General features: G+C 38.1%; 1 protein-coding gene across 5 annotated transcripts in view; it reads left to right on the top strand.

The window, feature by feature from the left end:
* TEX10 (testis expressed 10) overlaps nt 1–26,278 on the top strand; it is a 54,796-nt gene that overhangs the window by 25,187 nt on the left and 3,331 nt on the right. For all 5 annotated transcript variants that reach the window (XM_019005556.2, XM_019005554.2, XM_019005557.2 and 2 more), the window contains 3 exons: nt 11,879–11,967; nt 13,151–13,284; nt 24,864–24,944. In XM_019005556.2, the coding sequence (XP_018861101.1) occupies nt 11,879–11,967; nt 13,151–13,284; nt 24,864–24,944 (304 nt within the window). The remainder of the gene's footprint in view (nt 1–11,878; nt 11,968–13,150; nt 13,285–24,863; nt 24,945–26,278) is intronic.

Here is a 26,278-nt window from a genome sequence, read left to right on the forward strand (position 1 = left end):
TTCAGATGGTTCAAAGCGCAGCCCTGTGATAATATCAAGTGGTAACGTTAAGTTGTAATTATTTTGTGTTGCATTTCAGACCTTTTTGTTTGGTTGTTTATTAGAAGTGAATTTTGAAAATATTCAATTTTTGTTTTTGCAATGTTGAAGTGAATACCCAAGTGGTGTGTAGGAGCCCATTAAGTGGGTTCTGTGTGCTGAGAATGAAAATGATGTTAGCAATATTTCCATATAGAATGTGAAGGTTTCTGAGGCCCTGGGAGGTTGGTTACCTATACTGATTAATTATTAGAATGATTTCTGTAGCGCTTTTGGTCTATGTTCACTGAAACTGGCACAGACCAAGGACTGTTCTGAAAAGAGAGCTGAAATGCAGCCACCCCATTTTGGATGCTGGTATGAATCTGGCCACATTTGCACTAATTGGTCTCTGTGCCAGTGAAAAACATTGCTGGTGTTTGGGTCACTGGGATGGCTACAGCTGCTGAGTTTCAGGTGAAACTGAGGATCAGAAGGTGGTGTAGTAGCTTAATTTCCCTGTTGTTTTCCTCAAATGCCTGCCTTGTGCTTACTGTATGTGATCTGAGATGTAAGTAGCTTCAATAAACCCAGGCAGGTAGAGTTCTGAGAGATGGAAGTGTGCCAGAGTTTTGGGGTATAAGTCATACAGGAACAGGTGAAGAAGGGTGTGGAGCTACATGAGTGAACAGTCTGTCACTTCTGCCTGAGAAATGAGAAAGCAGCTTCTTGACAGGAGATGAGTTCTCTGAGTTGGCCTCTGATGAGCTTACATTTATGGAGAAAAATGGAAGGACAGTAGTTTAGAAAATGTTTTGCATCAAATCTACTGGATTAATTTTTTTGGTGATCTTTTAGGTGGTATTATTTTGATATATTGAGATAGGCAATTCATCTTGATGCAGTGTGCCGCATTTCTAGAAGAGTTAACTTCAGTATTTATTTTTCATTTATGATTTATTGGAATAACTGTTAAATAAGCAACTAGTAGTTTGCTGCTAGTTAAAGGTGAATGGTTTAAATGTTGGTTTGAAATATACAATATCTGGCATGAGCATGACCCTCTTTGGCTTGAAATTCCAGTTGTAGCTTTTCCTTGACAGTGAAGTTCTGGTAATTCCTTGAGGCTATGGACAGATAGACAGTTCTCTCCAGGACATGAAGAAATATATAAATCATAGATGGTTTGATAAGGACTGAGGTAACAAACTTGAGCAGTATCAGAGGTAGAACTGGAAAAAATTCTGGTATAATCTTGCTGTGCCTGCTTTCTGCGTTAATAGTGTGGAAGCGCTACTTCAAAATGGTTTTAAAGAACTAGTGAGGCATGTGCTTTTTTTTTGAGCACTTTTTGGAAAACTGACTTTGAGGCAAGTATTTTTGTCAAATGTGGAAATGTATTAAATGTTGTAAATGTACCTTCTTATGTAAAGTAGATTACTGTGTTTGCCTGAAAAAGTGGTCTGCTGTTTACATACCAAACTCTGTACTATTACAGCTGCAGAGAAACCCATTTGTCAGGCTCTGTGGTTTTAGTTGCCACTCAGTGACTTTGTGGTGATTGAGGGTCAGATACTCTTGCAAATAGAATTATCTTTTTTCCTTTTTTTTTTTTTTTTTTTTTGCATATGGTGCTATGTTTAAGGTGATTAATATATAATACATTAATATATAATCTGCATACTTACTGTTATATGTTCTATTCTGTGAACTGTGGATTGAGAAATGCAGATTATGGGATTGTGATCAAATACATAAATCAGGAAGTTAGATTGCTAACTTTATGGGAAAATTTTGTCTCCTCTCATTCCTTGAAGTACAAATAAGGAAACTGAAATGCAATTTATTTATGTGCCTTATTTGTGCATAATAGTTATGGTTGTTTTACAACTTTTTATTCATTGGAACAGTGTGTCTGGAAATTATTTCACTGTAATAGAGAGTTGGACAGATAATATTTCACTGTCTAGATAAAAAACAATGGGAGTTAATTTATGGCATTTCTCTCTTGAAGTAGGGTGTCCATAAATGAGATCTCCAGTGGCTTCAAACAGCCATTTCTTATTCTTGTGGGACTCTTTCCCTGCTGGGGTCTTGCCAAGAGTTGTTTCTGTTTCTGTAGAAAAGGAGCAGGGTGAGTACCATATAAATGAAAGCTGAGTGCTCTCTGGCATAAATTGTGTGGGAGTTCCAAGTTTTCACAGGTTTGAGATAACCCTGGGGGTAACTTGCATTCTGCTTGATGGAACTGTAAATGGACTCTTCTCTTAAGAGGTAGTGCCTTTAAAATATTCTGCTGCTTTCCAGACAATAATGAGGGAGCTCAGCTGATGTCTCATCAAGCATCCAGGCATGCCTACTGGTTCCTGCTATCCTCTGGAATCTGGTGCTTAGAAAGAACTGAGATGGACATTTTAGCATTTGTTTGTTGTATGGTGTAAAATTCTGCGTCTTCAGATACATTACTCAGAGATGTTTTAGGGTTATAATAGAGTTCTTTATGGATATTTCCTTTGTAATGAAATGCTGCTTTTTCTTTATTTAGCCATCCTAGTTATTTTATCTGCAACCTTTGCCAGTACAGCATGAGGAGGCACAGTGAGACTGCAAAACGTAGCTAATGAAGATTCTACTTGATTAAAGAATTATTAAATGCATAACTGTAGTCAAGAAAAAGAAAAATAGCACATTTCCCCAAAGTGTTTGCAACTGGGAGAGAGCTTGGAGAGGATATTGTAACCCATTGTTGTGGTTAGCAACACTGATAGAACAACTGAATTCAGTAATTCTCATGCAAGTAAAGTGTAGAAAATATTCCAGAACAGTATATTTATTTTAAAAATATGTGGACAAAATGAAAGTTTTGCCAAAATAAGCTTACTTCATATTAAATAAATAACACAGAACAAAAAAGAGGAAACTCTAAATTCACTACAAATGGTATATAATGGAAAGTCAGCCCAGTACATCTTGGAGAGTAAGTAAAAAATCATACATGTATAGACAGGTATAGTAGTTATGAATGGGTTGATAGGAAAAATGGAACAATAGTAAGGTCTTTGTTTGCTGAAGTACCTTTTCTGGCTGTATTTTTGCACCCCTCAATTAGAAACAAAAGTAAAAGAGGAAAGTATCAAAATGGTAACAAAAGTGCTTAAGGCACAATTGAATAAATGAAACATTAGAGTGTGCTCTCAAAATTCTGGCTTTTCCCTGTTGGGCTACCACTGAGGATGAAGGGTAAAATAAAATCTGTTTTCCTTGCTACAAGATGAGAAAGGATCTGTAGTTCTTGAGAATCAGACCCCGGGGTGGGTTACAGCATTCTTTCATCCACATCTGGTCAGCAAATTTCCTTTTCCTTGCTCCCTGTTTTATACATGTGTAGGACTTGAAAGAGGGAGAAGTCCAAGCTTGTTTTAAGGACACAGCCCCTAAATTTTTCCCCAGGTTGGCTGTAGTGTGAGGTTCCTAATCAAAGGAAAAAGAATTATGTTGCTGCACTACAATTGCCGCCGTCAGTAAATGCCGTTTGCTCATTAGTGAATGTTTCTTCTGATTTGTGCTCTCATTTATAATGTGAAAGCGGTGCTTTGCTTCAGACAACCTCTGCAGCTCTGGAGCAAATGAGCAGCTGACAGGCTTACTTTTAACAATGCATAGCTTAAATTGTTGTTTTCTTAAAACAGGCTTCATATTTTTCCTCAAATCCCTGGTAATTCCTTTCAGATGTTTGTTGTATTTTGCTACATTTTCAAATGGGAAGACTTGATCCTTCAAAAGAGATAATGAAAGTTAAAACAAAAAGCACTCACTAACAAACCAGTGGCTACACATGGTAACCTGATGGAGGAAAAGGAAGATAAAAAGCTCTCACTTGCTCTTGGAGCTTAGATTCAGACCCTGTACTACCTGGAGCTAAGTTGGTCTGAATGATGAGATGGGTATATGGTTGAAGAAGTATTCAAAGATTCAATTTTTTTGTTTTTTTCTCTCTCTCTTTTTTTTTTCCCCCCTTTTTTTTTTTTTAGCAATTTCAACATAGTTTTCTGACAGTCATGGTTTCCTGTCTTTTTCAGAACTGATATGAAAACTGTGAGTGCTGATCCTCATTAGCAGTAGAACTCAAAACTGATTTGATTAAGGTGATGCAGGGACATGAGTTTATACTTTATTGCAGTTGCATTTCAATCTGACAGAAATTATTTTTCATTAAAGCTGAACAGGAATAAACTGTGCCAAAGCTGAGATAAATATTGGCACAGGGCTTTTTAATGTTTCAAAATGTTTTACAGAAGTGCAAGTACATGCCTACACTGGTAGAAAATGTTGTATATTTTTTTTCCATAAAGGTGCTATAGTCCTGGTGTGGTACTTGGATGTGATTTTTCTCCTTTCAATGTGTTTTGTTGTTTAGACACACAGTTCCTGGCAATGATAATATGGAAGTGTTTGGGATGTATTGTAACATACCTTCCATGCTCATAGGTAATTCCGTAAGTGATCCATTACCTTGTATTTGACAGGTGTTTTTACATGTAAGCACTGTTTTAAATGGCAGTCAGACAATGCAGCTGTCATTACACAGCTGGCTGGCTGTAAAGCATGCAGAGTTCCTAATAGTCCTGTGAGAAGGCTGCCTAGAAGACACACCTGTACACTGTTGTCCCAGTGTGGTTTTATCAGCAGAGCAGTGTTTCTGGGCTCAGACTGTTCCTGGGCACTGTGCTGAAGGATTTGAATGGGTCCTCTAGAGCTAAGGAAAGGATCCTGCAGTTTCTCTGTGGAAGTCTCCCACTTCTGATGCATACTGATCAGTAGCTGAACAGATCTGTGTTGATAGTTAAACTCTGGGCTGATGCTAAACTTGCTGTGCTGAGAGGTCATAGATAGCACAGGTCATAAAAGTAAGAAGCCAAAAGAAACAAGGGAGCCTTTTCCTTACACTTCTCTGTGTATCAGTAAAGATTTTTTTCTCAATGCAATTTCTGGTTGATCGCAATGGAGATTCACAAGTGGTAAAAGAGTGCTGTTCTACATATCTGTGGCCCTGGGTTGTGAAGGAAAACTCAGCTCTGTTTCATGCAGTGGAAACAATTCTTTATGATCCTTGGTTGCAGTGTGATGTGATTATTTTGGCTACTGGGGAAGAACCACTTAGCTTTTCATATTTCCAAAGCCTTAACTGAACTTTGGATATGCCAAAAGGCCTGCCCTGGTGTATCCTGATGAGCTGCAGAACATCAGAATGTGGGAGGTGCTAGTGTATCATTTCCACTGTAGATAAAATGACCTAATTGCTTTGTCAAGAGACAAAAAAGACAGTCTTGTCTAATATAGCCTTGTATATATATATATAGCCTTGATTAACTTATATGTCTAAGTACTTATGCATATTAAATAATGTGAATGCTTGTGGACTTCTGTCACCAGAGATGTCTGTCTTCTGCTGTATGAGCTGATCAGTTCTACCCACCATCTCCTGCCTTTAAGCCAGGTATCTCATGATAGAAGGACCTTTGTTTAGATTTTGCTTAGATTTCTGGAATTTTTTTTCCTAAGTGTTACAGCGTCTTTCATATTCATGTGCAGCTACTGTTAACAAGACTCCTAAGAGGAGCATCATGCAAAAATTTTTCTTTCAGAAACCATCCTGTCTGTTCCCAAGCATGACACAGGTGTTCATGTGTCAGCTAGTTTCATCTGTTAGTGTCAGTTTGCCTGGTGTAGGCACTGATGTTACAGACCTTAGTTATTTTTAAAAATAAAGCATACCAACCAGTTCCAAAAACACCCCACCAAAAAGCAACTGAAAAACAGCCTAAAACAGAAATTTGTCACTCCACACTTGCAGGTGTCAGGGAAGTTCTCAGATATCAGGTTGCTCATCGCTGCTAGTTCAGTTCATCCTTGCCCTCTCTTGGAGGTCTTTTGCAAGGTGAATGCCATCTCATCCTGGTAATTTCCTTTTGGTTTGTTTGGTTCCATAGTATTTTGTTCAGCTGCTTGAATCTGCAGCAGGTTATCTCAAGGAGGTGTCCTGGGAACCAGAAGAGATTCTTCTCTGGTGATCAGAGATGGGCAGAGTCCCTGTAGCTGCTCTCCTATAACCTTTTCCTGCTTGATTACCATCCTCATGCAGTGGTTGTCTGTTGGGTGTACAGAATTTCTGGAAATTTTCTGCTCTTCTATGTGTTTGAAGGACAATTTAATAATAAATTAATAATAGTATCTTGGTGGTTAAAGCACTTACTGAGGTTGTGGAAAGTCTGTGTTCACTGCCTTCATCTGAAGGGAAGATTGATTTCCTCTTTCTTAACACAGTGACTTAGTCACTGAACTATTCTGAGGATTTGTACTTAATAATTTTATTGAATGTTACTAAATTTTCATAGAGTTGAGGCCTAGAATGCATAGTTAGGTTTTTTCAGGAAATGAGTGTATCAGCTACTGACTGTGCCTGTGACTGTTTAAATGTTCTGTCTGGAACAGAAGTATCAGTGAAAGAAATAGAGGGGAAACTCCTTTTACAGTGCTTTTATAACCTAGAATTTAACAGTTGTCAGAGGGCTGGGTTTAAATCTTTGATCAATGGTTGATAAAATCAATTTAAAATACGATTATTTAGTACAGTACAAATGGTGTATCTCAGGCTGTTGTCTTGCCAATGTTCAAATAATTCTGTAAAGCTTCAGGAATGCTCTGCACTAGATATTCCCAAATTCCTAATTGTGGTGCTGGGACTGTTTTCCTGGAAGGTGAGAGAATTGGATTTTATTTTCCTTGAATAGAAAACACAAACCCTTGAACTTGCACTTCTTGAGTGTTAGAACCCTCACATTTATGAACAAAAGGGTAATAGTATTAATGCCTCTGAAGAACTGTGAATCTTGCATTTGCTTTTTAATGTTTTACTTTAAAATACTTGGAGACTGAACTTGGGGTTGAAATTAGTCACATTTTTTCAATTTTATTGCTAAAAAAATAAAATCAAAACCCAACACCAATCCATATTCTGATGAAAACTTGCTTAGCAAATGCTAGACAGGTGCATTGCTGTCTGTGCTGGATTTTGAGTTTTATAGGAGGACAAATGGAAGGATAATTTCTAAAATGAATGCAGCAAGGTTCATCAGAGTTCTTCTGTTAGAGACCTCTAAATTACCCAAAGACTCCTTTGACTGTATAAGCCAAAATCAACACCTTAAATCTGAACCATAAGTCAATTAGTACCTAGTTTAGGTCAGGAGGCACAGAGATAGTAGTCTGCAGCTGAGGAATAACTACTCTTGCACAAACTACAGTTTTATTTTGCAGCTGTGTGATACAGTCAACCTGAAAATAACAGCAGCATGAACTAAAGTAGTGAAGTCCATCTGGAGGTACAAGAAAAGTTAGCAGCAAGTGATGAAAGGAATGCATTGCACACTTGCTTTGGCAGAGAAATATTTGTTCTGCTACTGACAAGAGAAGCAATAATTTTTAAGTTAATTAGATTCAGCTTTTATTTCAATACCATTTGGTGTTCAGAGCAGGTTACCTAAATGTGCAATTCTAAACCTCAAAAGGGAAGTTCCCACAGAGAACAGGTGACCTTATGGAAATTACAACATGTAATTCATCACAGTTAATGTGGGTTTGGACTACATGACTGGAGAGGTCTCTCTCACACACAGTTTGATAACAGGTTCCCATTGTCAGTAATAATTTATAAAAAAAGACAACTTATAGTATGCTTATTACCTCTTTTCCCCATATAAAGCAGATAATTTTTTTAGTCAGATGTCTGACATGTAATTTAAAAGCATCTTGAAAACACATTTTAAAAGTGCATTCAGTCTCCAATTATTCATGGTAGTCTTAATATATTAAACTAAGATTTTAAAAATATTTTTTATGTACTTGCAGTACATCAGCATCTGTTCTAGAATGGAATCTCCTTTGTTCTGTGTTCTTTATCTTATTTTTTATTTCCTTTAATGTCAACTTCAAAATTGAGCAGCTTTAACAAGTGTCTACATTATAGGCAATTGGGCTCTAAGGTAATTGAGGTGACGACAGCTGGTTAGACTTACATTTAAACAAACCTCTGTGCTGTAATGCTGCTGTGTTTGTATTATAAAGACATTGGTTTTGGTCTTGATGTATTGTGAGATTCAAATGTGGTGTTTCAATTACATGATTTCATGGTTTTCTTCTATCCTGCTTTCTTTGTGGAGTACATCATGAGCACTGAAGGAGCATTTACTTCATGTGAGAGTTTGGCCCTGTTTCAATAGGAAGCTCCATGTTTTCTCTATTGTATTGTGTCCTGCTTGGAAAACAAAGGGATTCCCTCCCCCTGCCCTCACCCATGGAAGTATTTTGTTGTGCTCAAGTCATTTTCACAGCTGCAGAAGATAGGAAGGTGATGTTTTTCCCAGTTTAAAGATGAGGAACTGAGGCAAGGAAAGGTGTAGGCAGAAGTACGTTGAAGTACCTGATGACTTTAGGAATTCATTGAAACATTTGGGTTCTAATTTTTCAGAATATGTAACATCTTTTGTCTTGAAGATAAAATATTGACCTCAAATTTACTTTAAGTGGAGAAGTAGAGATCAGATGGTTGCTGCTCTTAGAAATACTTGAAGCTCTATCTCTCCACAGCTGTTAGTGAAATTTTCATATTTTCATCACTGTTGAGCTGTTGCAGTACTAGAGATAACTAGCTGAAAAAAAGGGATGAGAGGAGCTTCCAGTACTAATAATATGAGCTTATTCTCTCCTAAAAGTAAAAAAAAAATAAAAAAATCTGATGATACTTGAAGAAATGTGTTAACACTGATTTCTGTCCTCCAATTTTAAAAAGTATTTGTCTCGCATTTTGCATAACCTACCTGAATTTCTGAGCTAATACTTTCTTCTACCTTTTTAATTATGCCTCATACACTGTGCACGTTATAGATGTTGCAATAAATAAGGACAGGTCAGACTGTTATCCTTCATTGTGTAATCCTGACTGATCCATTCATCCGTGATTTGAATGAGACATAGTTTTGGGTTTTTTTCCTAGAGAAAATATGACACATAGTATTATCATACTCTAAGGTGTACTCTAAGTGTAAGAGAGGCCAAGCTGAAGATCAGAGGCAACCTTCTCTGTCACTTTCTAAATTTAATGCTAGATTTTTTTTTTAACTGTAATGCTCTTTTAACATTGAGGCTTCTCCTATGTATGTAATAGCTTTCACTTTCTAAAAAAGTAAACTGCAGCTGAATTTAGTGATCTTGATTTTGTGTGTGTGTGACTCAGTGTAGCTCTGCTTGTAGAGATGAATCTTAAATTAAACCATGTAATAGCTCTGTCAAGGGTTTGCTCCTTATGCTGCCTCCATGTTCCCAGGGCAGAACTGCAGGGATTCTCTCTGCTTCCTCTTATGTCTGTAGCAGTGGCCCTTAGCCTGGTGTTTTCTTAGGATACTTAACATGCTTCTCCTGTTTGTGAGTTTGTAGATGCATGGGAAAACAAAACTGATGAAGTGTTTGATTTCCAGATGTTTAGCAATAAGATTTGGAATTATTTTTCCTGTCCAGGCATCTCCTGAACCTATTGCAGTTTCTGCTTGCTAACCATCAGTGAATCTTGAGTTTTTGTTCAGTCTCTTCTGGAAGTTATGTAAAATTCTTGCGTGCACTGGTCCTAATTGTAAAGCATTCAAAACGGTTGCATATGGAAGTGGAATTTTTCCAATATTGAATTTTTTTTTATATGTGATTATTTTAAACCAGATTCTAACAAGATTTGTCATGCAAGTCCCTACTTCCTGAACTGGGGCTTATCACATGTTCTTTCTTTCTTTCTCTTTTCCTACCCAAGATTTATTTATTTTCACATTTGCCTGACTGTCTTTGCAGCTCCTCATCTGTCATTATCTCTCCCAGCCTCTTTCATTCCCACCATTTTGCTCAATGGTTGCATCACAGTTTGAATTTCTGTGTCTAGTCTAGCAAGTCCTAAACCCTCTTGAATCTCTCTCCATGCTCCTCAATGCTTACTTTGGTAGAACGAGTGACCTCAAGTCAGACTCATGGTCTCTCTGCATCAGATTAAAGGAGATTCTTCTGCTGTGCTGAACAGGACATGGATTTCACTCTCTCTTTTGGTGTATGATCTGATTCCTGTGTAAATATCCACCTTATGTAGGGAAGTAGTGGCAAGAGCTCTTGCTGATTGAGTTGAGTATGTGTGAAATTTCTTCCATGCTGTAACAAATGGGACTGGCACCTGGGCTGGGACCTACTTGGAAGAATGGAAAAAATTCACCGTTCCCATGGCCAAGGGATTTGTCCTGGGAGAACCTGGCAGCCAAGTAGCAGCCTTAGGACTGGGGAGAGATTGAGAGACTACAGGTTAAGAAAAGGACGTAGTCAGCCAGGCCTCAGGGCAGGACCAAAGGCCTCCTAGGAACCAGAAGGGAGCATGCAGAGCTAATCACATCACCTGAAATACAGCAAATCCCTACTGCCAGGTATTCATGTGAAGTGGGAGCTTTATTTAATAAAGCCTTACTTTGTGCTCTCTCACCTTTGATTTTTCCCTCCTTAGAATTAACTATCCTACATGGTAATCTGATGGAATCCTGAATTTTTTCTTTAATTTAAAGAAATTCTGGGGTTTTTCTCCTTTCTTTTTGATTTACTCCAGACACGTGCATATTCTAGCTGTCATTTTTGTGGATGCTGAAATAATATGGATGGATTTTTGTGGGTGGCAAAATGTATATGCCTGGCACAAAAGTATTCCAAATTTGATATTTTTGCTCCCAAAGCGCGGAGCTGTAAAAAATTCCTGCGTAACAAGCTTTCCAGATTTTTGTTACCCATGAGCTAAGCCATTTTGGCTGTTGGCACAGAGAAATTAGGAAAAAAAAAAGATCCAAGGCAGATAGTTGGCTTGGAAAATTGCATTCAGAAGCTCTGAAATTTCACAAGATTGTAAGAGTGGAAAGCAGCAATCTCTTATAGCAAAGATCCATGGTCTGCAGCACCAGTGCCAAAAGCAGCATACCAGGCAATTTGAATAATGTGCATTTTTGCATAATGTGATCTGGGTCTGAGCTGCAGCCTGGTGAGGAAAGCATGTGTTAGATGTCCTTGTTCCCAGCTCCTGGCTCCCTCCTGGTTCAGCACCAGCACATGGGCCAGACTCTGCCATTAGGTGGTCACTGGTGTCTGTTTGCTCTGAGTTTCCACAAGACTGGCTTCTCATTTGAGACACCAAAGCAGGCTGGTGCTTCACTTGTTCCAGATTGCCCTTGAGATGGAAAGTGTCAGACAGCTTTGATAACGGGTTTGCTCCTGTCTTTGCATATTGCTCCTTTTTGTGTTCTAAATTTCCAAACAACTTTTTTACTTAGCTGTCTTCAATAGCTTCAGTAGTTCTGAAAGAGATGCTGAGACTGCTTTCAGATGGGGTTTCTTGTTAATGTATTAAAAGTAGTGGATAAGATGAAAAATATAGCCCAGCATTTGTAATATAAAGACTTTTACCAAGTAAGGGAAATAAAATTAATTTAATTTATGGTGTCATCAGTGTACTGAAGATTATACCAGTATTAATGAAAAGTTGCTATTGCAGTTAATTTAATCATCTTAGCAACCTAAGGCCATGCAGGGGTACAAAGTTCAGTATGTCTTGTCTTTAAAAGAGCCAGTTCTGGTTTTGGAGCTATTTAAAAAGCTGTTCTAAGAACAACAGTTAGAAACAGGGATGGTAAAACTGTAACAATTTAGGCATGCTAATTGATTATATTGTGCAGGTAGGTTGTGAATTCTTAATTATATGTTTTTTAATAAACTGTCTGCTATTGGTTTTGTGTAGATCATCCTTTGCAGGCTGGAAGTGCCAAGTGCAGGATAATTCAGTGAATGATGTGGACTATTTCAGCTTCTTGTTTTCAACCCTTATAGGTAATCCATATGAATGTAATAATTCAGAATTAACAAAATGAAATTTGTTTTGATAGTCAATTATCAAATTTAATTTAGAGTAAATGGTTTAGTAAGTACTTCCTGAAAGTAATTCTAATCTTGTTATATATTTTTGATATGAGATTTTATTTTCTTGATCTGATTTTTGACACTCTATTTTTACACTTTTCCATTTGGGCTGAATATTTGCATACTTTTTTTTCATTCTAGCTTACTTAGGAAAGTATGAGGAAAACCTAAATTCAGCATATGACATAAACTAATTTTTTTTTCCTATCTTGAAGTAAATGCCTTTTATTGGCTCATAACAATATAAAAGATTGCCTCTGGGATTTCCTGTAAACGTGCTTACGCTATTGAAAACATTCCATCAGAATAAAGTAATCAGAGTACGTTAAAGTGAGCTGGCCAAGGTCAGTGTGTGAGCAGAGCTACTTCTGCTACTCTGTTCTTACTCAGCTATAAAAATAGCTGTATTCTGTGGTGATGCAACTTTGGGAAGTTACAGTGGTTAAAGTGGTGTAATATTGCTAAGAAGTAACTCCCGCTGACTTTTGCTGTGGTAAAAAATAGTGTGTTTTCTTCATCACCTTGGTTTTTTATATGTAGCTATTTTTATATATAGCTACTTTGTATTCAAAAATTACCTTTTTGTTCCTAAAATGGTAAAAAGAGTGCTGAAGTAATAGCAGAGAAAATGAAAGCAAAGCCCAAGTAGCTCTTGTGGAGTACTTATCCTTTTTAACTAAAACACCTAATACCTTTCTAGAAAAAATAAGCTAAATGATAATTTTTTAGCCCTGAGGTTATATTATTTATTACTAAGGTTACTGAGTTATTGTGAATACATGAAGTATTTTGCATTATACACATTCTTGTTATTTTTTAAACAATTCATAGATTTAAAATAGCATAACACTGGTCATTTAAAATTTTTTTATATCACATTATAGTACTATTGGGTTTTAAAATATTTTTGTTTTCTGTCAAAAGTCAAAATTTGTACTTTGATATACTTAGTTTATTAAATCAAGGAAGAGCTTTTAAGAAAAAATGATTATGTTGACATAGTGTAAAAGACAGTGTTTGTCAATGATGCTGTTGAAGTAGAACACTGTTTGGCTTGTTTTGTGATACTGTTGTACTGCTTCTTCTTCCCCAGGGTTCTCAAGAGAGGAGCTGACTAGTCTCCAGGGCATTAGAGGAAAACCACACATTAGCCAGACACAGCTTTCACCTATCCGTCTTTACCTAACTGATCTGGACCAGTTTTTACACCACTGGGCTGTGACAGAGGTAATACATCAACACTAATTCTAAATGACAGCATACAAACTCTGAGTGCTCTCCATCCCTTTTCCAGAGATGCCTAAATCCTGTCTTGATTTGAGTTGAAAAAAGAATGAAAAATATAAAAGCTGTCGAAGAGCCAACATTTTTTTTACAGCCATCAGATAATATTTTGAAGGATGCTGCTTTAAAAGTTGAATGTTTAGACATGTAGTATGCAAAGCAATACTCAAGGAAAAAGTTGGTAGAAACCTTGGTGAAAATTCTTATGCACTAATATTAGAACCAGCAATATGTTTTGGCTTTTAAGAAGAAATTAGTTTTAGAAATACTAATTATAAAGAGTTTTCCTGGAGAATAAGTGCCACTATTAATTGAAAAGCACTTGCATTAAATACAATTTGAACTTGGAAGCAATATTAAGTTGGCATTAGTCATTATTTTGAATGGTTCCTGACTAGTTAACGAACATATGCTGGGATTAGAAACTTCAGTCTGAATTCAGTACCTAACATCATAAGAGCTGAAAAATTAATTGCATTGTTGGTTCTAAAGGGATTTGAGCCCACAAGATTTTATTCATAAGAGGTGGATTAGCTGTTTTTCTGCATCAACTCTTTTTATTGTTTAGCTCACCAAAAACCACATTAAGGTGTGAAATCATGTTTTGATGACATGCCAGTTTGACCGTATTTATGAAATCATAGTCCTGAATTCAGAAAGAAGAGCAAAACAGAAGGTTTTAGTTGTATGTTTTTTTCATTCAAGAAAGCAACATTGTAGATGATTTCTACTTCATAGTGTTTAAGTGATAACGTTCTGAAATTGATGATAGTCTGAGATTACACATTGAATCTGTGCTGCTATGTATTAGAAAGTATTTTAAGCAGGGCTGTTGTTTGGTACCATGACTGACTCACATTTTTAGGTTTTCTTCCTTCAGTCCTATTCAGCCTGTGGAGCAGCTGAACTTACTAATTTATTTTGGTTTGTCTATTTCCTCACCAAAATATCTTTCTCCAATATGGAGTGATCAGAATGTTCTCTTTCCATGTCATGTTGCTCTGTGAATGCACAGAGTGATTATTTGTTTCTCAGAGTTAGCATAATCCAGCATCTGAAGGATTTATGTACACCTTCCTTGTTTCTGAAAATGTCACCTTTAGTGTTTTCTTCTTCCTCTTTGCTTCTATTCCAAAAATCTTTCAGAGTTGGCAGTGAAGTAGGACTGTTTTCACACAGGAAACAATGAAGTAGTTTGATTTCTTTTTTGTGTGTTTGGTTCCTGGTTGCAAGTTTGAGTGTCTTCTACCACAATCTTTAGTGTTTTGGTGCTATCAATGAGAGTTAGTATTTTCAGAAACTTGAGACTCACTTTTGTTTAAGTACCTTTTCTGAGGAAAGATACAAGGTGCTCTCCGAAGTTGTTAGAAGGGGATGGTGATCACTAAGCAAAGAGCTAGATATCCTTGGTTAGTAATGAAAGATGATTTGGGCATCCTGTGGGGCACTGCACTATTTCTGCACTTTAACCTGAAGTCTTTTCTGGAGAATGTTTTATGGAAGACAATAGGAGCAAAAATCCCATGCATCAAAAGTCTGTGTGAAGAAGGATGAGACCTAGCCCCACTGGATTTTGTAGGTTCTTAACCAAAGAAAGTTTTGAACTGTCACTTTTCTCTGTGAGGGTGGTCAAATACTGGAATAAGTAGCCTGGAGACATTCTGGTTCCCATCTATGGATGTACTCAAAACCATGCTGGCCACAGGGTGGGGTGACCTGACCCACGTGACTCCAACAGGAGCATTGGATTAGAGGAACTCAAGGATATTCCTTCTAACTAGGGATTCTGTGATTATTTGAAAACAGGTCTTTTTGTTTCCCCATCAACAAATCTCTTCATTATTTTTGCTTTTTAGACATAATGAAATTCACAGTTGAGTAAGGGTTTGTAGTTTTCTTTTATTTGGTAGGTTTGTTACAGTTATATTTGATATCAAAGTCAAACTGCTTCCATTCAAGGCCTGCCAGGTACTGCAATGCTGTTTGGGGTGTGCCCCCCCACATTTGCTAGTTTTCCTTTTTTCCCCATGGAATTTTGTGAACAAAAAAAAGCAGGGGCACCTCCTCAATAGCTTGCTTTCATACTGGAGAAAAATCTAAATGTTCATGCCTCTGATCTGGTAGTAATGGTGGCATATCTGGTCGTATTACAATGAGAAGTGATCATTGGTATTGAGGCAACCACTTCCTTTTATGAATTGCAGAATTCCATTCATTTTTCACTTGTCTGGTTTTGATTTCAGATGCAGTCATAGATATGGTAAATGACACATAAAAGCATTCTGAAGCTCTTCAGTTTTTAGATTACTTTTTTCTCTGTGTTTAAATATCTAATACAGCAGCATGTTCTTTAAGTTTTGTGGGGTTTTATCTTTTCCTTGTATCCATCAAACATGTTGATCAATCTGCTATATAACGCTCAGTTTCTGAAGAAATTATTGTGGGAACTGTAGTCCATTAAAACCTTGGGATTTGGAGTCTGGACAATTTTTTAAAACCAAGAAGGTAAGGAAGAAAATAAACAAGAAAGAAGAGGGCAGGCTTGGTTAAAACTTTTCCATTCAAGATTTGTCACAAGCTTCACAGGAATACTTTTCTTAGATCAATTAGTTTTCACTAGGTACTGAACAAGCTAATCTGTTCTCAGAAGGAAAAAAAACCCAAACAACAGCAACAACAAAAAAAATCCCAACCAAAAAGCAAACCCCAGAGTTGCAGGCTCCGGGGAAAAGAAAACTGCCAGCAAATCATGAGGCTCTCCAAAGTGTCTGGCAAGACAGTGTCATATGAGGGCTCTGTGTGCATTGAGTCTGAGGGAGGTAGGTTTGGAGACTGCCTTCCTCCAAGTGGACATAGTTCAAGGTATGCTAGAATTTTGGAGTTAAAACATTTTTAGCTGTGGCAGAAAATTACTTTATTTAGATAGAGCAGTGCTACAGGAAATAATAAACCCCAGCTTGAATTAGTCATGCTTTTGCTGGAATTTGGTTGTAGTGCAGAGCTTCTGAATGCTAACCTTTCATCTGTTCCCTTGCTGGAGAAGGAAGTTTATGGTGATGTTGTAATGTTAAGCAAAATGTTTGTAGTAGTTTTAGATACCTGCTAAATGAGAGCAGTGTTTGTTGGCCGCAGACCAGGCCTCTCTTCTATGATGAGAATTGTTTGTTTAAGAGTTCTCATTATGTAGTTGTAATCTAGGATTTCTTCTCAATGGAGAAGTATTCTAATGTAGGTGAAAATAATTAAGGAACTTTGATGGAATTAGAATTTAATGGCCTGGTTTCCTATCATTTAATAAATAAGACTGGTGATCAGATTCCTATTAGTCCTTCCACTGTTGTCTTTCATCTCTTACATCTCTAGTTTTGTCTAAACCATGGTTAGTTTTTTAGCTTTCTGCTGAAAAGTTGCAAATACTAATTCCTGTAAGTTCTATGAAAATAAGCAGATGGAAGAGAAAAAGCTCTAGATTAGCACAGGGTGGGTTACAACTCTGCTCCAGCATCCTGCTTGGCAGGAGCTGTCACTTGGCCAGCAGGTTGTTGGGGTTGTGAGGGAGGAGCAGCTGGGGTGGTGGGACTGAAGAAGGGACCCAGGTGTGAATCTGGAGGCCAAAGCTTTTCCCAGTGCAGGAAAAGGCAGTCCCACCTTCCTGTCCATGGCTGTGCAATGGGTGATGTGTGTTTCTAAGGGTAAAGCGTTGTAAGAGGAAATCTCACGTGTAACATGTGTGCCAGAAATGTAGGAGAAAAAGCAGTGTGCCTCTGGAAAAGGGGCAAGTTCTGGAAAGGAAGAGAATAACTTGAGGCATTTTCAAAGAGCAGTTTGGACTTCTGGAGTGTTATTATAGCCAGGGCACCTGGTAGTATGTGGATGACAGTAAGCACTTCTGCTAACAAGTAATGCTTTTAGGTAGTTGTTAACAAAACCTGTTTTGAGATGGATATTATTTGTAAATTACTTTTTTTTTGTCTGGAGAGTGGTAACTGGAATGGTGGTAATCTGAAGCCATGTTATTTATTTTTTTTTTTAGAAGCTTTTAAGTAGTGATGATTTTCAGTTGAGGAGCAATGCTTCAGAAAAGTGTCTCTTTAAATGCTGTTTTGCATAGCTCTAAAGGTTAGTTTTCATGATTTGTCTAAAAGAGATGTTAAATGTGGGAACTTTGGTTTCTTTTCTGGAGGAACTTCTGCTTAAAATTACTTCTGTCTTGTTAAAGCCAATTATTTAAAATCACCCCCCTGTAGTTGAAATAAATGGGACTCCAGAATAAATGGTTGCAGCCTGAGGGAAGAGCTTCAGCCTTGGCTCATTTTAACTGTGCCCATAGTGTTTGTCAGTGATATTGTTCACTCCCCTGTAATTGAATTTCTCTGCTGGGATCAAATGAAAAAGCGCCCACAGAAATTAAGAGTTTAGCAAGGTAACCGTGTATACATGGTAATTTCTGTTGTAATATTTGATGTTTGTGACGCTTGAACATTTTAGAGGGGGAAAGCAAATGATAATTTGAGGGTTTGCTTGAAGTCGAGATTCCAGAGCTGTATCAAGCACACAGCTGACTTGAAGAAATAAAATATTCAAACAATTGTTCAGAATGTTTAAGAGCAAACACTAGGGAAGGTCAGCTGCTTTTAAAAGCAGACTTGAATTCAAAAACCTTGAGATGCATGTAGTGTAATACAGTAATCTGTGTCAAAACCTGTTCTGTCTTATACGTGAAATACAGTTGGGAAGGCTGAATCTTCACAGATGTGCTATGAAAAATTACAGCAAATCAATAAAAATAGCAAGTCAGTGCATATAAATTAAAAGCCCTGCAAGGATGTTTGTCTTGAGAAGTCAATGGTGGTGTTGTAGTGCTGTAGCTTAACTTGAAGCAGAGATTAGTGCTCCAAAAAAAACCTCAAAAAATTTTACAATGTAGATTTTGAATTGAAGTTCCTGAAAGATTTCATCTTGTTGTCTTTATTGAGATTTACAGGTTAGGGTTACACTAGGGAGAAAAGGCAGCTAAGGGTAAAAAAATTACCTTTTAAATAAAATTCCTTCTCAACTGGGAATATGGTACAATTTTAATTTTCTTCAAAGAAGACAAAAAATTCTGTATAAGCCAGTTAGTGTTTAGTAAAGCTACATCCTATCCCAGCTTTAATGTTTAGAAGTGAGAATAATTATTTTATTGGAAAGTAATGCAAAGTCCAGAGAAACAGAAGGGAAATAATTTAAGTAAAAGGAGTGTCTCCTAAAATTAATAAAGCTCTTTTTCAGAGGTCTCTTTCATAAAACATAAAACTTAAACCCAAAGCAAACAAAAAGCACCAAAACTAGCCCCCACCAGTAAAAAATAAATAGTGAAACACAAAGTTCCAGAAAACCTGAAGTGATCTTCAGGCCAGTGCTCCATTGTACCTGCATCATATACTTCCAGTGTATCTTGAAACACCTTGGAGCTGGGAACTCACTGCAGTGTTACTGCACAGAACAACTCCACAGGTGCTGTGTATTGTGCTTTATATTCAGATCCTGGCTTGTGATACCTAACCTAAATTTGCTCAGAAAGACTGGCTTTGTGGGACAAGAGCTAAGTGCAGGGTTTTCACTGCATTTTGTTTTAGCTGCTAAGTGCAGCTATGTTTCTGTGTTTTCAAGCCCTTTTGTTTGAAGAAGAGATAGGCAGGTGAATTTGGAGACTTCAACATCAGGTGTTCCTTTGACTGTCCTGCATGTAGTCTGACAAGGAGGCATCCAGAGGAGGAGCAGCTGGCTCTGGTGGCATTTTATAGCTGTGAGGAAGCTGCAGAGCTGTGAAATAAGGTCATATTATAGCTGCAAAAGGATGAAACAAAAGCTGTTTTGTGCTGTCTTTTATTTGAGTTATGTTAATAAAATGGCTCTGGGAAGAGAACCCAACCTGTGATGTTCTTCAGGTATGGCTTTGTAGCACAGTGGCTGTTGACCATAAGCCCTGGTTTTGCTGATAACAATATTTTCAGAAAAGCCCCTCACTTAGAGAACCAGGGTGATTGTCTCTAGCCCTCTCTGCCTTGTAGCACCAAATCTTGCTGGTACCCAGACTTGAGCACATGTTCAAATTGTTGCACAGGTGAGCTGTGGTGCTTGCCATTCCGGTATTTGTGTCCAGTAGCAAATAAAGATAACTTTACTTACTTTAATTGATTCTCAGATATAGATTTTGTATCAGAGCCCATGACAGCCAAGGCCTGCAGCCAGGCAAGCATCACAGTTAGCAGATGCAAGATGAATTTGTGTGCTGCAGTTACCCTGTTTGTGACCAGGACATAAACTGTGTGTTGTAATTCTTCTAAATCTTTGGAAATACCAAGTCTCTATCAATATGTGGAACACCATATATGTTCTTAAGTATTTGTAATTCTTTAATAAGTTTCTGCATTCCCATTTTGCTACCCCAAATGTAAAATTAGCCCAATAGTGGGTTTTTTACCCTTGTTGCTCACCTGTGTAATGTTCTCCTACAGACTCTGTTACTCTTTTTGGCTATTTCTTTTTTTAACTTGGATTTTGTTTTATTGTGAATGTGTAGAGGTTTTGTGTGGAGGTTTTTATGTTGTTTTTTTTTTTCTGGAGTCAGTGAATCAGGAATATCTTTCACATCTGCCCCTGTGCGCTTACCCAAGGCAGATGAACAAAGATCTCTTGTTGTACGCAGCTTTCTCAACAACTCAGGGCACTGTTAATATTGCCCTGTCAAATCAATTTATTTCAGAAAGAGAAGCAGCACCTGTCAGGGGAGTACACTGTCTGATAAGCGAGGGTGCTTCGGGGGAGCTGGTCAAGATTCAGACGCCAAGCTTCATTGCCTGCCCCATCACCTGAAAACTTCTCGTTTTCTACGCTCCACACTAACATGTTACACTGGATACAGTCCTGCTCCAAACAGGCATTTCACTAGGGCTGGGGAATTCACCACAGAACAGCCTGTTACATTTTAGTTATCCATGTCTGAGGTACATGTTGATGTGAGTTGAAAAATATATTTTAAAGTTCACCTTAGGTTATAGTATCTGGTGTGTCCCAACTTTCTTTTTTTTTAATAAAATCACTTCTCAGGTAGTCTGAACTGCTTTTGGTCTGACTCTACACAGTGGCTCGCTAAAATACTCGATCCATTATCTTTCCTGCTTGCTTGGGTTTCTCTTTGTGCTCTTGCTTGTGTGTGTCTTCAGAGGAAGGTGAGTATTTTTCTTCGAAAAAAGAGTACTTTGCAGCATTTAATAAACTTGAAATAATACAGAAATTTTCTCTAGACAGTTGCTGATAAGGTGTTTCCTTGAGACTTTGAATCAGGATTCTGTCGTGTTACAGGAAGCATTGAGGGAGTGGGAACAGTTCAATAATGAACAAAACATTAGTCTTGGTTCATCAGGTGTGCTTGTTCCTGTTGCCATGAGGGCTCACACTGAGACTGGGCTTCCTTGGGTCATCCCAACTCTGTCTTCCGGAGGTGAGAGCATCTTAGAGATGAACAACATTAAACTGATGAATTCCTCTGGTTCTGCATTAGAACTGTGAAAAGCCTGTGTGGGATTGCGTTGTCAATCAGGGTAGCTGTCAGTGGCAAAAATGCTTTTAACTCATCCAGCTGAAGTAAAATACTCCATGGTGCCAGGATCTCCAAAAAACCTGGATCGGGCTGTGCTTCTGAGGGGCCTTTCCAGCCTTTCGTTTTTTCTTTTCTTATCTTTTTTTTTTATTTTTTTAATTAATTTGTTTGAGGTTGTTTTATGGTGTTTTGTTGTTGTTGGGGTTTTTTTCCCCCTGTTGTAGTTGTCTGCTGTTGGAGTTTGACTTCAGTGTGGCAGGCAAGGAGGCTTCTGTAGCAGTGACTTCCCAAAGCACTAGTAAGGAACCTGCTCTTGCAGTTGTATGGCTCGTGATACTTGGGCTTGTCTGATCAATAGGGTTTGCCTTGAAAATCTGCCAGTGGGTCACAGAGCCCCTAGCATTTGCTGCATAATGCTAACAGATAAACCCTGTGTTTAAGAGAATGCTTTTCTTTAGGTTAATTTTTTTGAGTGAACATTCAAACAAAATTAAAAAAAGGACACCCCAACAAAATATCTAAGCCTAACTCAAACCTGTTATAAAATAGTTATCTCAAAAAGAATAAAACCTCCCTGATCAAAAATGCCTGTTCTCAGTCCATTCACTTCAGGATTGCTCTGAAACAAAACTACTCTGGCTTTGGTCCAAAATCAATCTATGAATGTGCCAAAAATGTGATAAATGCTAATCAAATGTAATGTAATGAATCAGCTGTGACATTTTATTATGGAAATTAAACATCATGCAAAACCTTGCCTAAGGAAAATAAATTGTCAGGGAAAATACTAATTTTCATGTGATAATTAAGTTTTCTTTTCCTTTCATTTCCATGTCTAAAAACGTTTCAGTTTCACTTTTAATAACAGGCATTTGGTATGAAAGTCATTTCAAGCAGGATTTAATTTATAGAATTGAAAAGCATCGCCTCTCACACTTAACTGCAGGAAAACAGAACTGATGTAGGGAATGGTGGTGCTGTTTTGAGGGTCAGAAAGATCTAAAAGATTGAAAAATCAACTTGCACTTTACCACAGCCCTTCTAAGGAATTATGATGCTGTCCAGTGGTATGATGCCTGTTTTCCTTGCCAGTTCAGGAAGAATCTTGAGTGTGGGCATCTTGTATCCATTAAATGCTCCTACAGTTTGTCCTCTCAGGGAGGACAGGGAGAGCCTGGGGGAATGGTGGGCTTGCTCTAGGGACATAGTCCTGAGGGTGAAATATTAATAATGAAATGGTGTTTTTGCTGGGTAGGACTGGTGGATTTGCTTTCAAGGTCTTTAGTTTGTGGGTCTGTATTGAATCAAAAGGAATCTCCCTGACAGACTGTGTCTGGTGTGATTTGCTCACGGGCATATGGCAAACCCCTTTGTAAACTTCCCAAGCTCTGTCCTATGATCATGCTGTGAAAATGCCTCCTGCATTTTCCCCTTTCATAATCATCCTTCTCAATTTCCTTCTCATCTGCATTCCCAGCCAGCCATGATCGTGGTTACGTTTGGTTACATTTGTTTTGGTGCGGCATTTTTCACCACTTTGTAAGTGACAATAAGATCCCTTCTTGGGTGTCATTTTTCCAGCCCAGGCAGGTTAAATTCTTTGCACTGACACCAGTAAGACAGGATCTCTGTGCAATTTTTCTGTATCTGTTTGGTTTGAATTTGCCTTTCCTGAAAATGAGTGGCTCTTACTTTGCACAGTATGTCAGAAGTGGTCTAATTCTTAGCAAGATCTTACAGAGTAGTATTGAAGAGATGATTCTTATTCTGTCTGAGCACTTCTGTTTGGATTATCTTTATTTTTACATCCTGAAGTAACATTTGCCCATTTTGTGGTTCTCACAACCACTTGTAGTCAGCTGTTACAGAATTTCGTCATTTCCAACTGGTAAAATTCATAGCTTCATGCAGAAGTTTTTATCAGTCTCCAAGCACATGACCCACCACATCTTTTTCACTGATTTTTTTTCTGTAGCTGTTACTCATCAAACCTGTGTGATCTTTTCCATAGGTTAGTCCCTTCCTCCTGCCTTTGCAGGGTTCCTCAGCTTGAAGCTGTCATCCAACAGATTTCATCAGTGCAGCTTTACCTTTTGTGTAAGTGCTGCTCATTGAAATACCAGCTCAGACTGGAGTCACAGTTTGTCCTTGACATGACAGTCCCCAGTAATAACCTCTGTTGCAGCTTGACTTTATCCCTTGACACAACTAATAACACAGATGTTTTGAGTGGATTTCTTGGGAATATTCCAGAGTACTTAATATTTTATCACTTTCAAATTGCAGTGGACAAAACCCCTACTATATTTAGGATGGTGTACTCAGTTTTGTTTAATTATGTATGTTTCATTATAAAATAAATATATAGTAAAGATATTGAGTGCAAGAGCATCTATGAAATTGTCTTTTAAATAGTCCTACTAGTCAAATGAAACACTTGCACTACACCTGTGATACTGACTAACATGAGCAATGTCCTGACAGCCCAATAATGTTGTGTCCCACTAGGCAGATGTGTTAAGGATTTCCTGAATTTGGCTGGCATAAGGAGAGCTAAAACCAGGTGTGGCATGTAATTTTGAGAAAGCTGAGTGCGCTTTGGTATCATGACAAATGCTGCTGCTTGGCCATTTCTGATTAAACTAGCACTGGCATCCACATTAGTTAAGGCTGAGTTTTCATACCACAGGACCTTGAGTTAATGGTTCTTTCCCTAACCTTTCCCATCCTCCAGCTGCAAATGTTGTGGACTATTATTTTTGATGGTTGATATGTTCTGTTTTGTCATTATCTCAGTTTGTCATTTTGTCATACTATGTTTTGGTGTCTTGACCTGACTGAACTCAAAGTTTCAAAATCAAAACACTATCACAGAATTTAATCCCTCAGGTCAGATCTTCCTGTGCAAATTCTCTTCAGATTTTGAGTCATGAGGCATCTTAGAGGAATGTGTTTTGTGTAGTTGAGATATTTGTAAAATGCCTGGACTTGAATTCTTTCATCCTTCAAACATTTGATCTTGCTACTCTCTGATTCCCTTAAGCACAAAGAGAAGATTCCATTCCTCACGTGTTGGTTCTTCTGTTGTCCTTAGCTGGACATCACAATTGCTCATGGTCTGATAACACACTTAGGCTGTGCACATTGGCTTCTCCAGAGGCTTTAGTTGCCACTCTGGCGAGATAAGCAGTGGATGTGAACAAAGAGAGGGCATCCAAGCTCTCCTACTAGCTTGCAAATTATTGGAATAGAGGGGAAGGAAAAGAGGAACAGAGAAAGCCATCTGCTGAGGATTGCAGTACAGCTTACCAGCAGTTCTACTGGAGCTCTTGCTTCTTTATCCTATGCCCAGGAGACTTAAACATTTTATGGTAGTTTGCTAGTGGCTGATATATAAGCACCAGAAAGTTCTATGCAGTTTATAAAACTAGATTTTCCATAGTAGTATTACAGTTTGAATTGTTTTTGAACATGACATTTTTGGCACTGAAGAGGAAACTATGTTGAAAAATGGATCTTTGCTACATTCTTCTTTGTTGTATTACTTTTGTTTCACTGTGACCCCTCTGTTTCATGCTTGATATATTTATTTGAGGAGTTGTTTCCTGAAATTCTGCAGCTCCAAGGAAAGGCATTTGGAGGCTTGGCGTGGCAGTCTAGCTTGGGAAGAGTATTTTTTGCCTTCTATCACACAGAATGTGGAGAGCCATTCCCAAAAACCCTAATGGGTGTAGACCATCATCTCTTTAAGCACTGAACCATGTATGTAGACAATGCTATTCATCTACACTGTAAAGAATCAGTACTTGGAGACAAAACTGCTGTGTGTCCCTATAGGTTCTTTGGATTTAGGTCTGTCAGCAAAGTATGACTGCACAGTGAGTGATTGCTGGTTGTATTTGGAGTGCTTAAATATAACTTTGTTTTATTAAAACAGGTAATCTGTCACAGTTTGTCTACTATACCTTCACAAAGTCAGTGTTTTGACATTCTTCAGACTGGCATCTGTAAATATCTTGTAAGTACCATTTGTCTTCTACATTAAAACTTCCTTGTGATAAATTTGCTAACAGTGTCATTAATCCTCAAATCCACTTATCCTACGTATTTAACATATAATTTCAGCATTTGCAAAGGCTTTAAACAAGATTTGGGGGACTTCAAAGAATACATAACTGTTTGTATCTGAACTTATAGGGGTAATTTTGCTCAGATTTGTGAATACTTCAGCTTGTCTTCAAGGTAGCTTGTCCATAAATGAAACATTTCTTGGTTTGCTTTGCTTTTCAAAAGAGTGACCAGCAGCTTTAGATGAGGTTTTTTACCTCATCTATATATTTAAGTATCTAAAGTATGCTAAGGAAATGGAGCCAGGTTCTTTGTGGTGCTGAGCAATAGGACAAGAGGCAGTAAGAAGAAACTGATGCTCAGGAAGCCCCACTTGAACATGAGGAAGAACTTCTTTACTTTGTGGGTGACTGTGCCATGGAACAGATTGCCTGCAGATTATGTGGAGTCTCCCTCACTGGAGATACTCTAGAACTGTCTGGACACAGTCTTGTGCCATGTGCTTTAGGATGACTCTGCTTGAGCAGGGAGGTTGGACCAGATGACTCCATGTGCTCCCTTCCAACCTGACCCATTCTCTGGGTTTTACAGCCTGTCTTCTAATCTTGAACATGCCAGAGCTGAGTAACAGAGAATGGTCAGGAACAGAATCTGAAGTTCCCTGTCATGCTGTCTGATGAGAGGGAGGACACAGGGACTGCCCCTGCCCTCCTGTCAGGGTGGTTCTGTGATCTAACCAGTGTCTGCCATTCCCTGTATGGAGCCATATTGAGAAATTACTAGACCAAAGCTTTCATAGGGAGTAGCTTACCTATAACCATAGTCTGGATTTTTAGGGGTGGATGTTGACTTAAATCAACTTTTAAAAAGGCTTATATGTTCTCCTGCCCTGTCCCTTTAAGAGCAAACCATTAAGTGGGTTTTTATGGTTGGCAAGGCTGCTGCCCTGGCTGCTGACACCTCTCAGGAAACAAAGGCATCATGGAGGCAGCATCCTATATGGGGATGACCTGAGCAGCCTCATCTACTGGATTTGTATAAATTGAAATGTCTCTGTTTCTGTATCTTTCAGACTGGCTGACCAGCACATTCCATCAGTATGTTGGCTCAGTTGATCTTCAGGATGGTTCTTTATAGATCCATCTAGATCATTGCCATTATTTATTTATGGTTGATCAGGAAGAACATTATTCATTTTAATTGTTTGGTGCTTCAGTGTCCTGTAGTATTCAGCAGGGTCGTGGTAACAGCTGCAGTCCCACCTTCTGTCAGGCAGGACCATCA

This window comes from Parus major, chromosome 2 (genome assembly GCF_001522545.3).
Source record: "Parus major isolate Abel chromosome 2, Parus_major1.1, whole genome shotgun sequence".
In the NCBI taxonomy this organism is placed as follows: domain Eukaryota; kingdom Metazoa; phylum Chordata; class Aves; order Passeriformes; family Paridae; genus Parus; species Parus major.